This window comes from Strongylocentrotus purpuratus, unplaced genomic scaffold (assembly GCF_000002235.5).
Source record: "Strongylocentrotus purpuratus isolate Spur 01 unplaced genomic scaffold, Spur_5.0 spur5_contig_118, whole genome shotgun sequence".
In the NCBI taxonomy this organism is placed as follows: Eukaryota; Metazoa; Echinodermata; class Echinoidea; order Camarodonta; family Strongylocentrotidae; genus Strongylocentrotus; species Strongylocentrotus purpuratus.
In genome coordinates, this window is record NW_022144764.1 from 6663 (window position 1) to 22620 (window position 15958).

Genomic DNA, 15958 nt, shown 5'->3' on the forward strand with positions numbered 1-15958 from the left:
TTGTTCCTCATTTGCATACGTATCCAACACATTTGGATATGCAAATGATCCAATACCAGGGTGAGAGAGTGGGTATCGGTGGAGCGTACTGCTTGACGCCATGGAAACAAGGTTGGCCGATATTGTGATAGGTCTATTGACAATGTGCTGAGTCACAGGTGGCTTTGTATAAACCCTAAGGGTCCAAAATTCACGAAATTGTTCGCTGTTGATTTTAGTATTAACGTACGATAGCTTGAGCTTTTGGGATTTTTTTACAGGATCAGACTGTGCAGTGGTGCTACGTGTGAATGGTTTGACCTTATTGTCAAACAATAGGACGTGGTTGAGCAGTTTGTGGTATACATGTAGGCCCCTATAGAAGAAAACTTAGATACGGAATTAGTTTTGATCCAGCCAGAGCGATCAAGCATTCAATTTGAAGTTTGAATCGTTCGTTTTGAAAGTTGATTCGTACAATCATGGCGAGAAGGAGGCGAAGTCCGTGGCTTGGTCTGGTTCTCGCCTCTGTGGTGCCTTGTCTGATAGCATACGTGGTTTATACCGAACCGTTCCCCCATGACGTGGCCGACAGCCCATGGACGATCAGACTGGCTACGTATAGCGTGATGATCGTAAGTACATGTACAAATCATAATTGTTAAAGGCCCAGGTTATTTGAGAGTGGGAATGGGTGGCAAATATGTGAAAAGACAAACAAAGCTCCGGGCCAGGAATTTGTGAAAACGAGGGAGGGTTTAATTTAACATCCATAAGTACCTGAGACAGTTTAGCCATTCCTATTGGTCAAGAGCTTGACAAGTTAGTGGCCGGTTTTAAACGAATGATAAAGACCGGCTGGGTGGTCTTCAACACTTTTCCAGCGTCGCATGAAATTTGGACTCCTATGAAATCCGGTGCCTTTTACCGTTTAATTGGTTGAACGTTCACACTCCTTACGTAGGCATGCGCAACACTACAAGTGAGTCAGCATTTCATAGTCCTAAATTCACAACACACCGGCACAGCAGCGTTCTGCGCCACATCGCGAAGTACTCGCGACGCGCGCACCAATCTCCATACGAGGAGATTTTTATAAGGAGAAATTTATAATTTTGGACTATTTTGATTTGTGGACCGAAAATTGTGAAAAAAAAAACATTTTCCGAAAAGGTATTTATGAACATGTTCGGCGAGGGTACGGGTAATAAGACTCCAACGGGTCTTATACATAGTGTTTAAAACCGGCTAGGCACACATTTTTGTATTCCCTTATTTTGTGTCGTGATGCTGGTGGATCGGTAGTTGTACGATAATGGTGGAAGGGACTTGGGCAATGCTTTCAATATCCAAAACCACAATGACAATTCACTGTCATTGCAAATAAATCGAATTTATTTCAAATTCACGTTAAAAAAATGTTTCCTATAAATGTGACTAACTGATTAATGCACTCTTTCATTTCCAAATATGAAAATGTGCTCTATTCTGTTGAAATTCACTCCGACTGAATTTAGGGACAAAACGATTTACATAATAAAGAAAAATCATTAAATATTTCTTAGATCGAGTTTCACACGAGTTTCAATTGGAGTGGTTTTATCTTCACTCTAAATTGTCTGTTCCCGAACTCTAGCTAACATAATTAAGAGATTTTTTTTTTTTTTTTTTTGGTAGAAGTTTATGGCTACCCCGTTGATACCTACGAGGATTAACGACTGGCTTGACGAGCGATACAGAGCAAACCAGCGGGCAGCCGGGTTTGGGTACCGAGACGAGCTGTTTGACGGGGTACAAGTCCGGATACTTAACGCGCATCCGGCGGGAGGAAAGACCGATAAGCGGCCGGCCATCGTCTTCTATCACGGCGGAGGGTGGATCATGGGTGACACTGGTGAGTCTTTGATGACGCTATAACGCGTAACAACCTCATTCCCAGGGTGTCGTCAGTACGCGCCCACCATTACCGCTCTCTCATTTTTGGATCATTTGCATATCCAACAATTTTGGATACGTGTGCAAAATAAGGAATAGTAGGTGCCTGCCTGCCTGTGTTACATTAGCGGTTTTTTGTATGCAGTGTCTGGGGCCAGTAAAAAAAAAAAACAGAATCAATTCGTGCCATGAGTTACGAAAACACGATTGTTTTCGAAGTTAAAATGTTACAATCTTATCAAGTAATGAGCAGTATCACATTTCATATAAAAATGAACAAATTGGAAAGGAAATGATTATTTTGAGAAGGTGTGGACGTAATGATTACAATGAACATGAGAGACACGTAATTCACGTTGAAAATAACTAAGTACACGATATAAATCCATTACTTACCAATTCCGGTATCGAATCGGGTTTATTCACAGATATGTATCATCCATTGACGTCGCAGTTGGCAAGGAACTGAATGCTGTCGTGCTTTCAGTCGAGTAAGTTGCATGGCGAGTATCACGTGTATTTAAGTGGGGTGATGATCTACGTGTATTGTGTATTCAATTTCGGTAGGCCTAATATTCTTAATTACATTCCGATTCCAAGTAACAAACAGCATTAACAACATTAACAACCACAGCAACAACAACAGCAGTAACAAATATACTGCATGCGGGTTCTCAAAACAAATTTCCCCAAAATAGCACTACAAATAACTGTATGTCACTATAATACATGTACGTATCTAGTAATGAGTGACATAGCATCAGCAATATACTGGTCGTATTTTTTCTGCCTCAGATACAGACTGGCGCCCCAAAACCCGTTTCCCGCACCGCTAGACGACTGCACAGTTGCTACGGTCTGGTTCCTGAAGCACCTCAGCAAATACAGTGTCGATCCTACCAGGGTTGCCTTAATGGGCGACAGCGCCGAGGGAACTTGGCTGCAGTGGTGGCACAACGTTTGACCTTTGACCCAGAGTACCGAGATCTGCCCAAGCCTAAGCTGCAAGTCTTAATCTATCCAGCCTTGCAAGCCTTCGACTTTAACACCCCCTCCTACCAAAGGAATGGCAACTACTGGGTGCTGCTCAACAAGCCCCTGATGACCATGGTGTGGGACAGTTACCTTCGTGGCAAAGATGCCGGGCCGAATTTGCAAGACGCGATGCAGGCAAACATGCACACCTCTGCGGCCGCAAAAAGGTCCCCACTAGCCCAAAAGTGCCTGTCCCACGATCTCATCCCGTTTAAGCAGGCTGACTACAAAGTGCCCTCCACCGACATAGGGGATGAAGACATCTACAAGGAGATCAAAGACGTCCTCTTGAATCCAGACTTCGCTCCTCTCATGCGAGAAGACCTGAGAGGTCTGCCAGAGGCTTACATCCTGACAGCCGGGTACGACGTCTTGAGGGATGACGGCATCATGTACGCCAAGCGTCTTGAGAAGGCAGGAGTGCCAGTAACACTGAAGGATTATCGACGAGGTTTCCATGGTATGTTCGGCACCGGGCCCAGTTGCCCGTTAGTTTGCACACCTATGGTCGAAGAGAGCTTCTGGCATTTCATTGCGTACGCAAAGCAACGTCTTTGAATGGATTGTCTTTATCAGTGGTTTACTTAACTTGATTCTAGCTTTTCTCATCAGTGTTTTTTTTTTCACTTTCCGTAATTTAGAGTTGTTGGCCTTTATCAGACTCTGTAGTAAGTACTCCACAAAGCTAATACCGTGCCTTTTCATTCTTCTTTGCCGCTCAAGCTTTGTGTGATTTTATATCTATTGTTTTATTGCTGCCTAACAATAAACACCTTTCCTAACACTTTCTTGATGTCAGTTTGTAAACAGAGTTTAAATATTAAACATGTTTAGAGTTTTGATGGATAGTGTTTAGCCATTGTGGTTTAGGAATTGGCCTAAACAATACATTAGTGATAACAATGTTGTGTTTAATTGCTAAACGCAGGTTGTAGCTCCCGTATAATGATTAGTAACTAAACTATAGATAACGCAGATGTAGGGTTCCAATAATAGGGAGGTTTCGCAAGCGAACGGATACGCTTACACATACGCTTAGCTATCCGTATCCGTTTTTTACTTACGTGTAGCGAGCGAGATATGCGTGTCGTCTGCACGTTTAGCGGATAGTGAGTGGCGTATGACGTCATACGTGGAGACCACATGCATATCTCGCTCGCTACACGTAAGTAAAAAACGGATACGGATAGCTAAACGTAAGTGTAAGCGTATCCGTTCGCTTGCGAAACCTCCCTATTGAAAGTAAAAACCTTTAACGTTTAGAAGTGCATTCGCGCTCTTGTTTAGTAGTCTCGCTTTGTCCTCAAACGCAGTAATGTATATGAATATAAAATACAATTTATACACGATTTGCGCAATGGTTAAACTTTGTAAGCGCATGATTTGTTAACGTTTCTTCCTTTGTGTTTATATTTAATACCTGTTTATATTTAATACCTGTTAACATTGGAAATCTGCATATGACATCAACTATAGCATTTTCCTAGCGACATATTTCCCGGCCTTCAACTGGAAGTTATAAGGCGAACCCGCTTGCTTGACTAAGCATGCCGTGCAACTGGTTTGTACACTGCAAAAACTGTAGTGTTAATTTAACACCATTCGGTATCTATATAGGACAACACCAGTAAAATTTAACACCAGTGGTCCTATATAGATACCAACAGTGTAAATTTAACACTTCAGTTTTTGCAGTGTACGAGCGTTAAAGCATCCGTGGTTAAAGCATCATCCATGGCGAGACAGACCTTGATCGACGAGTGTAAATTTGCTGTCTAGTCTCTTATCTACACGAGATTTATACACGAGATTGTGATTGTTAAATAATAATATTCTACATGATAGGCAATACCTTTTCTATGTCAACTCCAATGATTGAACTGAGGGGCAGGAGCACGAGGCGTGCATAACTCGTTGACTGTCTTTGACACACCAGGCCAAGTAAAGAAATAAACTAGTTTCACGTCTCCGCCTGCTTCTTTTTTTCCTCTGGCCTCCTTTAGTTTCTAATTGGGTCGTTAATCAACCACTTCCAATACATTTGTCCCTTTATATTTCAATCATATTCCTCCATGATTTGTGCCCAGCAAAATTGTAGCTGTGTATGACAGTTCAAAATCAGGAAGAAGTCATCCGCCATCTTGGGCAAAAAAATGCCGCATTTTTTTTTAACCCCGGACTAGAAACTTGTTTCGCCTAATAATTATTGAAGCGCAGTTCACAATTAAATGAGTCTGATACCTAATCCAACTATCAGCTGATGAAGCACAATTTCCCAGGGCACCAATGCAACCAGGGGGAGCAGCTATATATAGCCGACACGTACTGAACTTGGCACACAATGTTCATGGACATACATGTGTATGGACACACATGTACATCTTCAAGTATAATGTTGTATGCAAGTACATGTAGGCCTACATGTACATGTATTTGACCTTGAATGACAAATCAAATTTTTAAAACCGAAATAGGGGTGGCTGGGTTGGTCAACAAAATTTGGGGAAAAATCCAAATTTAAAAACATTTTTGAATGGGCCCTAATAAGTTTTCTGTCCTGGTTTATTAGCTAGGGTTTTTATTTACATATAGTACTGAATGTAGACGCCTACGTACGTATAAGCGCAACGTGTAGACGACCCGGAACTTTATAGTGTTTTCCTCATGTTCCTTCTCTGCAAAAAGTCTATAGCGAAAAATATTTTGCTTGTATACAAAAAAGACTTTAATACATGTAAATTCATGCATAATTATACCAATTATAAGGAAGAAGACAATAAACGCGGGTTTTTTTGGTTAGCGATTAGTTTCAAATCCGTCCAATAATAGCAATTACATAACAAAATTGTCTACAAGGCCAAAAGCATAATACGCAAGGCCATCGTACATGATGATAACGCCGATCGCACGTACGGTTGTTGAACACATTGATTGTTCATCCTATGACCCCCTGAGATCCGAACAACTTGAAGCAAACATGGCGCGGTTAATTGTGGCAGTTATTGTCGTCGTAGCGGCGGTGGCGGCGTACGTGGTTCTGGAACCCGTGCCCGACGATGTGGGCGAGAGGCCCTGGGCCGTAAAAATGGAGTCATTCCGTAGGACTTGGTGAGTTTTGAGTAATATCGTGTCCAATATAGGTTGCAAAAACAAGCAATTTGGCCGTACTATCAAGGGGGCGTGTATGGTACAAAGTCACATCAAACTGCTACGTGTACCATTGAATACCATTTTACAGCGTGACTTAATGGAAATAATTATATACAATTCACCATTTATAAATTTTGGGACAATTCAGCATGAACAATAAACACGTGGACAATTAGGGGACATTAATTAAAGTGATTTTAATTTGGAAGTGGAATGACTCACTGACTGAACGTCGCATTTGGGCCGGGCAGTGCTATCATATAGGATTACCCCGTACCGCCAATGAATGGGTCAAATTCTGCCCATTGTGTACTGTGTAGACCAGATGAATGAATTACAGACTCCCAGTGAATATAATTGCATGAGCTCTGGGACCAGCTAATCGGACCGATCCAGTAAGCTCCGCCCACTGCGCACTGGGCAAATTAACACGTGCTCCTCTCGTTATCTCCAATGCTACACTGCATTTTCCTGCCGCGCGCATTATACGCGCGTGCACGCATGTCGGACTTTAGTGCACGCACGTCGGACCTAAATCACGGCTGTGATTGGTCAGAATACCATGGGGCGGTGCTTACTGGATAGGTCCATTGACTTTATTCATGAGTCGGCCATACTAAATTGAAAGCGAGGTAAATTCTTCATTTTTGAACTTGTGAGTAGATATAAAAGCAATGAAATAACAGTTCAAATTTATACTAGTCTGCTCTGATGAATAAATAAAAAATTGTGATTAAGCATACCTGATGTTTTAAGCCGCATTTTGAAAGGAAACATTTGAAAGTAAGGCTTTTAACGCTCTCCAATCATAAAATAGTCTGGCACCATCTCATTCAACACTTTACAATTTATAAAATAAATTCAGAGAACACGATCGAAAATGGCTTCCTATTGAATAATGTATATAGGTTTGTCTTGTCTTGTTCTTGCACTTTAAAGAAACGCCATCTAAAATGGTGGACACCGACTGGTTTGAACCAGTGGCTAGAGGAAAAGTCTGCCGCAGCATCACAGGCAGCCGGGCCGCGAGTACCGTATGGAGAAGCGGTGTTTGACCGGGTACCGGTCCGGATATTTGCCGATGAGCCAGCGGGAGCGAAGAAGGCTAAACGGCCGGCCATCGTCTACTATCACGGCGGCGGGTTTATAAGGGGCAGCGTGGGTGAGTGGAGCGTCGGAGTATACCTGACTATTTTGAATACTGGAGGATAAAGTCCTGATCGATAAATGTTTTAAAGGGTGTTTGTTTAAACTGATTGCTCGTTTAAATTGATTCTTTCACGGGTAGCTCAGTACTCATTTTGACAACCATCATTCAATAATGATATAACAAGGTGGAAAGTATATGGCACATGAATTATTTCCTATAATCAACTAATTATCGATGTAGTCGCAAATCTCAGGCGTTTTAAGAAATTCTGGCTAATCATCTGAAATTCTCGATGCATACGAAGTTTTCAAAGAAACTCTCCCCGTCATACAGAAAACTGTTTGGGTCTTCGAGCCCCACCGGCAGAGGACGCACTTTTCGTTGTAATCAACAGTGAGGAATACCTTGGAAATAGAAATATAATCCTTTGACTCCGTATTGAAGTATATCAAAGATGTTATTGACACTTTTGAAATTTAAACCTGCATCTTTTCTACCTTCAGATAACCACCATCCCGTAACGGCCTTGCTGGCAAGAGATCTGAATGCTGTTGTGGTGTCTGTCGAGTAAGTTATAGTCCCGCCCCAAGACATAACATTACACATCCATAATGACACGATATTTGTTTTCTTTTTATAATCCACCGCAGAGGTTTTCTAAAGATCAAGGGATGTGATTTTTTTGGCGTCAATTTTATTTCCAGTTACCTTTGTCGCCAAAGTATCCTTTCCCGGCTGCCATAGACGACTGCACCGCTGCAACAGTCTGGTTCCTGAATCATCTCAGGGACTTCAACGTCGATCCTGCAAGAATCGCCCTCATGGGCGATAGTGCTGGAGGGAACCTGGCTGCAGCTGTGTCGCAGAGGTTTACCTTTGACCCCAAGTACCGCGACCTCCCCAAGATCAAGCTTCAGGCGCTTCTCTATCCGTGCCTTCAGGCGTTTGACTTCCAAACCCATCTTACCAGCAATATGGCGACTTCAAGACACTGTTGCTAGACAGGCCGCTCATGACGTTCATGTGGGACTCGTATCTCCGTGGTAACAAGGTGAGCTACCGTGAAGCGATGCGCATCAACAACCACACCTCCGCGGCCGCTAAGAGGTCCCCGCTTGTCAAGAAGTGCCTGTCCCACGATCTCATCCCGGACGAGTTCAAGCAGACTGGCTACGAAGCCCCTGCAACTAACTTCGGAGATAAGAGTATCTACAACGAGATTAAAGAGGTTCTCCTGGATCCAGACTACGCTCCTCTCATGCGAGAAGACCTGAGAGGACTCCCAGAGGCTTACATCATCACCGTCAAGTATGATATCCTGAGAGATGACGGCATCATGTACGCTAAAACGTCTTGAGAAGGCCGGAGTACCAGTCACTTGGAAGCATTACAAGAAAGGTTTTCATGGCATGTTCACCAGCGAGGAGGACCTTCCAACAGTCACAACACCACCAGGCACCCAGTGTGTTTCTGATTTTCTTAAGTTTGCACGAAAAAATCTATAAACACATTGGCCAGAATCATGAAAATTAAGACTAAATTATTCTAATATTAAGATCGTTAATTATTAGCCCAAATCTTCATAACGTTATACAGAACCACAATTTACAAAAAGGGTGTATGGTTTGCTAAACCCCGATAATGATCATATTTCATTCAAAAGTAAAGCGAATTTAATGACGTCCACACTATGGTTTCAATATAATGTTACACTAACTTTCCAAAATTGGTTTTCATATATCAACTTCTCAAGTTATTGTCAAATTTTGGATAATTTTCTTTTGGAGGAATTAAGGACTAGGCCTACAACATACGGGAAATTCAATTTTACCAATCAAGTTTCTTAATTCACTTACGTTCAAAATCTGAAGGCAGTGCAAAAGATGAATGTAAAATTCCTGTTATGATTGCAACATTGCAAACTCTCAGTAGTATGAATTTCATCATCAAATTTGAGACGCAGAGATGCTTCGTCAATTTTCTTCCAACAATGATGTTTTGATCGTCTGTTGCCAAGAACTCGTTGTATGATCAAGGGTGGATCCAGGGGGGGGGGGGGGGCCAAAGGGGCCATGCCCCCCCCCCAAAAAAAAAACGAAACCATTTTTATTTTTTTTATGTGACATCGCAATAAAGTCAGGCAATGAGTACACCACCATCTTTTCCTCAAAAAAACATTGGTTAAAGTGGTCAGAAATTGCCTCAGATCGCACCACAGAGCATCTAGAATCCAACAAATTGTCGGGGCCCTTAAGCGGGCCCCGAACCCACGCCGTAATTTTTTGACCCACTTTTTGGGAGGACCAAATTTTTTTTTGGCCCCCCAAAAATTGTGTTCTGGATCCGCCCTTGTGTATGATAATTTTGTTGATCGAAGTGTAAAACTCTTGCAATAATTTTGTTCGCATGGACAATTTTACTTGTTATATTGTTGTGACGGCCTACTGATCGAGAAGCAGTTCTTTGACTTTGCAGCTTCGTTTAAATTAATGTGTCATCTGTATAATTTCAGAAGAATTTTTTATCCGAATTGTACGTTTTAAATAAAAATCGAACTATATTTTTTCTATACAAGAATAAGCAATAAAAACCAAGAATATCACTTTCTATTGTCATTGTGGTATGTACGGATTTTTTTTTTTTTTTTTTTTGCTGTGAAATTGTAGAACAATTAGCGAAACATAGTTTTAGTGGTGAATGTTTGACATGGTGTTAGCACATATCCAAATGTGAAAACCGAATCTGGACGTAGACATACATTTTGCGCAAATATTTGAGGATAGTCTGGGTATATATAGATCACCAGTGTACATGTAGTTTTATGTTTTCTTCCCAACAGAAATGGGGAAGTAAAGTTCATGGATCAATGATCAAGTGTGCTATCAGACATCTAGGCCTACTATAGCAACGCAGTTCGACTGTTGAATGGTTCCTATCTGCAGTATGTTTGACCTGTGAGTCAGTGCCAAGTATGAGTGGAACATAAGGACAGATGGTGTACTTTGTGCTGCACGGATCCGTGTAGCGCATTCAAACAACGTTACTTCAAGCATAGCTGCATTATTGCACGGACACAGCACTCACTAAACGCGGAACTAGAAGGTAAAAAAGAAACATGGCGCGTTGCATGTTGCGGTTCTAGTGGTCGCCGTGGCAGTTGCGGCGTACCTGGCGCTGCTACCGGTACCTGAGGATGTAGCTGATAGTCCATGGACGATAAAAGTTGCAGCATTCAAATTGAGATTCGTGAGTGTGTTAAGATAATGAGGCTACTTTGGTATATAGGTCTAGTCCATGAGAATAACCATGTTAATAATTAAATTATCATTGGGTACTTTGCCGCACCTATATCGTATGGGTTTCTCTTGCTTATAATAATAACCTTTTCCTGTAAAACTTTACCAAATGGCCTATCCCTATATATTCTTCCTTGGCCGCCAAATTCTGCTAAATATTCACTTCAATTTTTTAACTAGTAAACTGTTTTAAATCAAATTTAATGTTAATACTTTTTTTCTAGTCAATTTTCTGGAAGCTTGTTCTACCCACCGGCATCAACGACTGGCTGGACGAGCGATCCAGAGCAATGCACGGGCAGCCGGCCGCGAGTACCGTACACAGACACGGTGTTTGACGGGTACCGGTCCGGATATTTGCCGATGAGCCAGCGGGAGGGAAGACCGATAAACGGCCGGCCATCGTCTACTATCACGGCGGAGGGTGGATACGAGGAAGCGTAGGTAAGCAGTGTACAAGGGAGTCTGGCACATGGGCCGTCAAATAATAGGAACATCGTGTACAAAAACACTCTTGACAGCTAACCCCCCTCAGCTACCCCCCCCCCCCCCCGGGCCTTCTAATCCAAATCTGGCTCCACCTCTGGCATGGGTTGCATTTCATCAGTCTCCTCATCGGCATTTATGTTCATTATCAACTACCTAATACTCCATGTTCTTCCTCACCAGATAGTTACCATCTGTCACGGCGCTAATGGCGAGAGATCTTAAACTTGGTCGTCGTGTCTGTCGAGTAAGTCCGTCAACATTCTTTGATGTGACAAAATGTGCACCAAACATGGATCATACACATTTTGCTTTAAAAATGTCTTTTCATTGTTTTGGTTTTAGCTATATCTGTAAAAATGAGTGATGTCGATCGAGGGACGGAGATCATTTAATGACTGGCTAGAATACGAGTCTCTGGCTTTGGTCTAGGTTTTGGCACTTAAAACCAAGTGTGAACATGTTGACGTTCGACGGAGCCGTAGCTCTGGGTTGCCTTTTACGTGCACGGCAAGCTTGGTATACTTTGGCGTCATGTCACATGCATGCAAACCATAATTGATGGCATTGTTTGCATTGATCTACAGGTATCGTTTGGCGCCCAAATATCCATTTTCCCGCGCCGCTAAACGACTGTTCAGCTGCTACAGTCTGGTTCCTGAAGCACCTCAGCGACTTCAACGTCGATCCTGCCAGGATTGCCGTCATGGGCGATAGTGCTGGAGGGAACCTGGCTGCAGCGATGGCACAACGATTCATCTTTGATCCACAGTATCGAGATCTGCCCAAGCCTAAGCTGCAAGTCTTGATCTATCCAGCCTTGCAAGCCTTTGACTTCTACACGACGTCTTTCCAGCAACTTGGGGACCTGAAGACATTGATATTAGACCGACTTTACGTGGCCTATGCATGGATCTGTACGGTCGCGGTAAGAAGGGGCAAGGTAGCTCCTTGAAGGCGATGATGCATAACAATCACACATCATCTGCTGCCAAGAAATCGGCCTTAGTCAAAAAATGCCTTTCCCATGATCTCATCCCGGATGAGTTCAACAGACTGGTTACGAAGCACCCTCAACCGACTTTGGGGATGAAGACATCTACAACGAGATTAAAGAGGTTCTCCTGGATCCAGACTTCGCTCCTCTCATGCGAGAAGAACTGAGAGGACTCCCAGAGGCTTACATCCTGACCGCCGAGTATGACGTCTTGAGAGATGACGGCATCATGTACGCCAAGCGTCTGGAGAAGGCGGGAGTGCCAGTCACTTGGAAGCATTACAAGAAAGGATACCACGCATGTTCAGTCTTGACAACCATCCATTGCCTTCTTCTCCAGTGGGCGACAAAAGTGTCTCTGATTTTATTCAATTTGCGAGTGAGAATCTTTAAGAGTGTCTGTCTTTCGTGGTAATAACCCACATTGTTCATGACATAAATACTCAGTTATGAATACATAATTTTGTTTTATTAAAACAAAAACACATGAACAGCCCATTTTTTTTCCCGCAGTGTAGCTTTGAAAACGTTATCAAATAACAATTTCATCAGATTCTTTATAGATTTTGTTTCTCTTTAGTATGATCCTGAAATATAATCTTAAACCTAAGCATTCATTCTGGACGCATCCTATTTGCTGAAATGATTTGGAAAAGTACAATTATGTTTTAAGTATTGATGTCCTTCATTCAGAAATAAAATGTTCTTTGGAAAAACAATTCACTGAGACCTTGGCGCAGGCGCGTAGCCATGGTTTTGTTAGCCCGTTGCAAAAACAGGATTTTCGTCCCGATTAACCCACTTTCAAGTTCCGATTTCGCTTCTACTGCGTCCTGATTTTGCTTTTAAAAAAAATCAATCTCGTTGTTTCTGCCACTCTGCCCCCCCCCCCCCCCCCCAGGCCCAGGCCCTCCCCTCCTTCGGTCGCGCGTTGGTTTTTAGTGCGTATAAAGGCCAACATGTACATGTACACACCCAATCACGATTGGTTTGAGCTTCATCTTGGTCTTGCTGCTTCCCATGCAAATTAACCTGTGAAAGAGACAAACATAATTCAGTTGACTTTACTTCCGAAGAAAAACAATTGGGAGGATATTATTGGACCCGACAGTCTTGGTTACATTTTGCAATGGCGTTGGAGAATGTTTTTAAATGACGATGTTTCTGGACTTCCTCTTGACTTCCTCGACATTGGTCACATTTTACACCCCCTTCAAAAAAATAACTAATATATAAATAAAAAAAGACAGAAAGAGTGAAAGATGCAATTCGTTTTGACGGTCTGATAATTTTAACTTCGCCTGTCCAGCTGGTGGCGCTATACATCTTGTACTGCAAGTTGTTATAGCGCCATCAAGAGTTAGTCTAATGATTTTTTATCATCGGCGCTGCGGCTAATTCGATTTCACCTCGACTCAGTTCTAGATTTTATGATCGAAATCTCTCCTTCTTGCGATGGGTTTTCGATATGTTGTGCGACAGGCGAAGCCCGAGGACTGTGGCGATATCTTGAGACTGATCAAAGAACTGCCGAGTATGAAGGAGAATCCCGACCAAGTTGTCAAAAACACAGAACAAGGTAAAGACAAGTTATCATTTTCATGTGTACTTTTGTAGCACTAGCACTAGCAGTGTAGTTTGTAGGCTACAAACATGACAAAACAAATGCACGAACGTCAACAAAACTTGCGGGGGGGGGAGCTAAACACTTCGTTGATTGATGTGCTATTTTATATTTTTCTGAATCAGGATATAAAAATTGTAAAACAGCCTTTGTGACCTTTCAAATTAAGATTTAGACCCACACTATTGATCAGGTCTATCCTCATCATTCATGTGCAGATATGCAGAATGACAGTTTTGGGGACCAAGCCTTCTTTCACTGTTCCGTTGCCGAGGCAACCGATGATGACATACCCCCTGGTTGACTGTGTGAGGAAGGCAAGGGAGTGTACTGTGGTAGCGTATGCCATGTACTTCTATGCTTACAGTGCCTGGGTAGGCCGCTGGATGTATTGGAAGACCTATATATTAAGCCAACTCATAGAGGTAATAAGGAGAGGCGTTGTGAACCGGTTTTGACCATTTCATGAAACGTCCCCATCCATTCTTTGAGTCATTCGTCTCTCCTTTCAAAACCTAACGGGTTCATTTCCGCACATCTGCCGATAACCTTAAAATGCCACGGGGAATAACCTCTTCTCATTCAATAACTAAACTCTCATGGCCAAGTTGCACAACAAACCTTCCCTTTTCCTCTAAGTTTGACAACTACTGTTTGTAATAAAAATAACGGCAGATGTCTTGCACTATAATTTTTTTCAAGTGGCATCATGCCCCATTGACAGTTATAGTTGTTTGGGCATTTCTGAGCCTTGGGACGTTCTTTAAAATCTCTGCGATCTTCATGCCGTATAAGGTTCATGCCCCAAGGATCCCTTTAAGAAAGACAGAAGATTTTCAACCATACTACCCAAGCGCTGTATGCACAGATCCACATGTGGCATGTTCCCAGCATGGACCCCCCTCATCGTCTCATCCATCAGTCCATGTTGTCCTTCATCGGTAGTCTTACTTCAAGACTGGGGTTTTAATTTATTTCCCCAATGCAGCAGATCCCCGACAAGCACGATAAACCCATCACGGCCGTAGAGGTACTGTCAACAAGATCTAAAGAACTTTGGCGGCGCTACCGCCCCGGGAAATTCTGAGCATACATGTACCTCTTACCATGTTCACTAGCTTGTACTAGAGGTACATGCTTGGCATTTGCAGTCTTGGTCCAAGTCTGAGTCCACTCTTGGACAGAGACCCGTTTCCCTTTTAAAGGGTAAGCGGGCGGGGGACGCTAAACATGTTTGTTTTTTTATTTTGGCCTTACATGTATATCAATTTTGGTCTTCAATAACTGTCTTCATTAAGGATGCTGTCTATATATGGCTTTGAGATTTACCGTCGTGCCAAATGGATTTTACTCATCAGGTTTTGGAAATGATAGCTTCGGAGATCACGCCTTTCTTCCACTGTCTTGTGTGGTGAGGCAGTTTGATGAGGAGGAACCCCACAGTTAAAGGAACCACGGTGGCGTATGCCATGTATTTCTGTGCATACAGCACCTGGATAGGAAAGGTTGCTGTACCTAGAAGATCTGTTTATTCAGCCATCACATAGAGGTAAAGAAGACAGGCTCCATGAGTTGTGAACTTTGATCACAAAATGAGCCACAAAATGTGCCAAATTGCCATATTTCAGTGGGACAAAGGAAACACTTGAAAAGGTGCTTGATTTGTTTTGTTTTAGTTTGTTTTAAGGTTAACCACAATCCATAACTTCCCCTCACTTCCCCGCCCCACCCCCTTTTTTATAGGGGGGGGGGGTTCCATCAGACATCTATAAACACTTGTAACCCTTTTCATTTGCTTGGAAACCATCATGAATCATTCAAAATCTATCTAACATTCACTGGCCAGTAAACCAATGATTTTAAACGGTTAAGGGTTAGGTACTTAAAGTTGATTAAACCATTTAGAGTCTTTCACATTTCACTGGAAGCATGGCCTGGAAAGTCATGTCAACTCATTTGCTTAACCGTGCACAGGGGCTCGTCCCTGTCCATGGGTCTTTCAAGTCACCTTCAAGAATTACACTTCAGTCTATTGCTTAAATGTTGTCATGTTTACCTGTTCCCCCTCCCCTCTTCCCGTCCATCTGTTTAAATGCCGTTTCTTGTTTCTTTGTGTTGGTTTTATTGACACAGGGAAAGGTTTAGGAAAAGCAATGGTTTGCAAGGTTGCACAGGTAAGCACACGTTGTTCTGTTTTCATAAGGAGAGTTATTACAAGTCTCTGTTAATGACTGGAGTCAAGTCGATGACACGAGGCGCGCAACTTTTTCATACGATCTGCTGATTTCCTCTTTTTTTTTTAATTC

General features: G+C 42.5%; 2 protein-coding genes across 2 annotated transcripts; both read left to right on the forward strand.

The window, feature by feature from the left end:
- The first annotated feature begins 461 nt into the window (after positions 1 to 461).
- On the forward strand, positions 462 to 3507 carry LOC115919497 (neutral cholesterol ester hydrolase 1-like). Its single transcript, XM_030973671.1, is given in 5 exon segments — positions 462 to 614; positions 1657 to 1889; positions 2343 to 2405; positions 2710 to 2840; positions 2843 to 3507. Coding segments are annotated over 5 exon segments (1245 nt in total).
- Positions 3508 to 13483: 9976 nt separating this feature from the next.
- On the forward strand, positions 13484 to 15826 carry LOC115919819 (diamine acetyltransferase 1-like; the record flags this gene model as incomplete). Its single annotated transcript, XM_030974469.1, is given in 4 exon segments — positions 13484 to 13607; positions 15069 to 15157; positions 15159 to 15201; positions 15786 to 15826. Coding segments are annotated over 4 exon segments (297 nt in total), but the record flags the coding sequence as incomplete, so codon positions are not given.
- Positions 15827 to 15958: the final 132 nt, after the last annotated feature.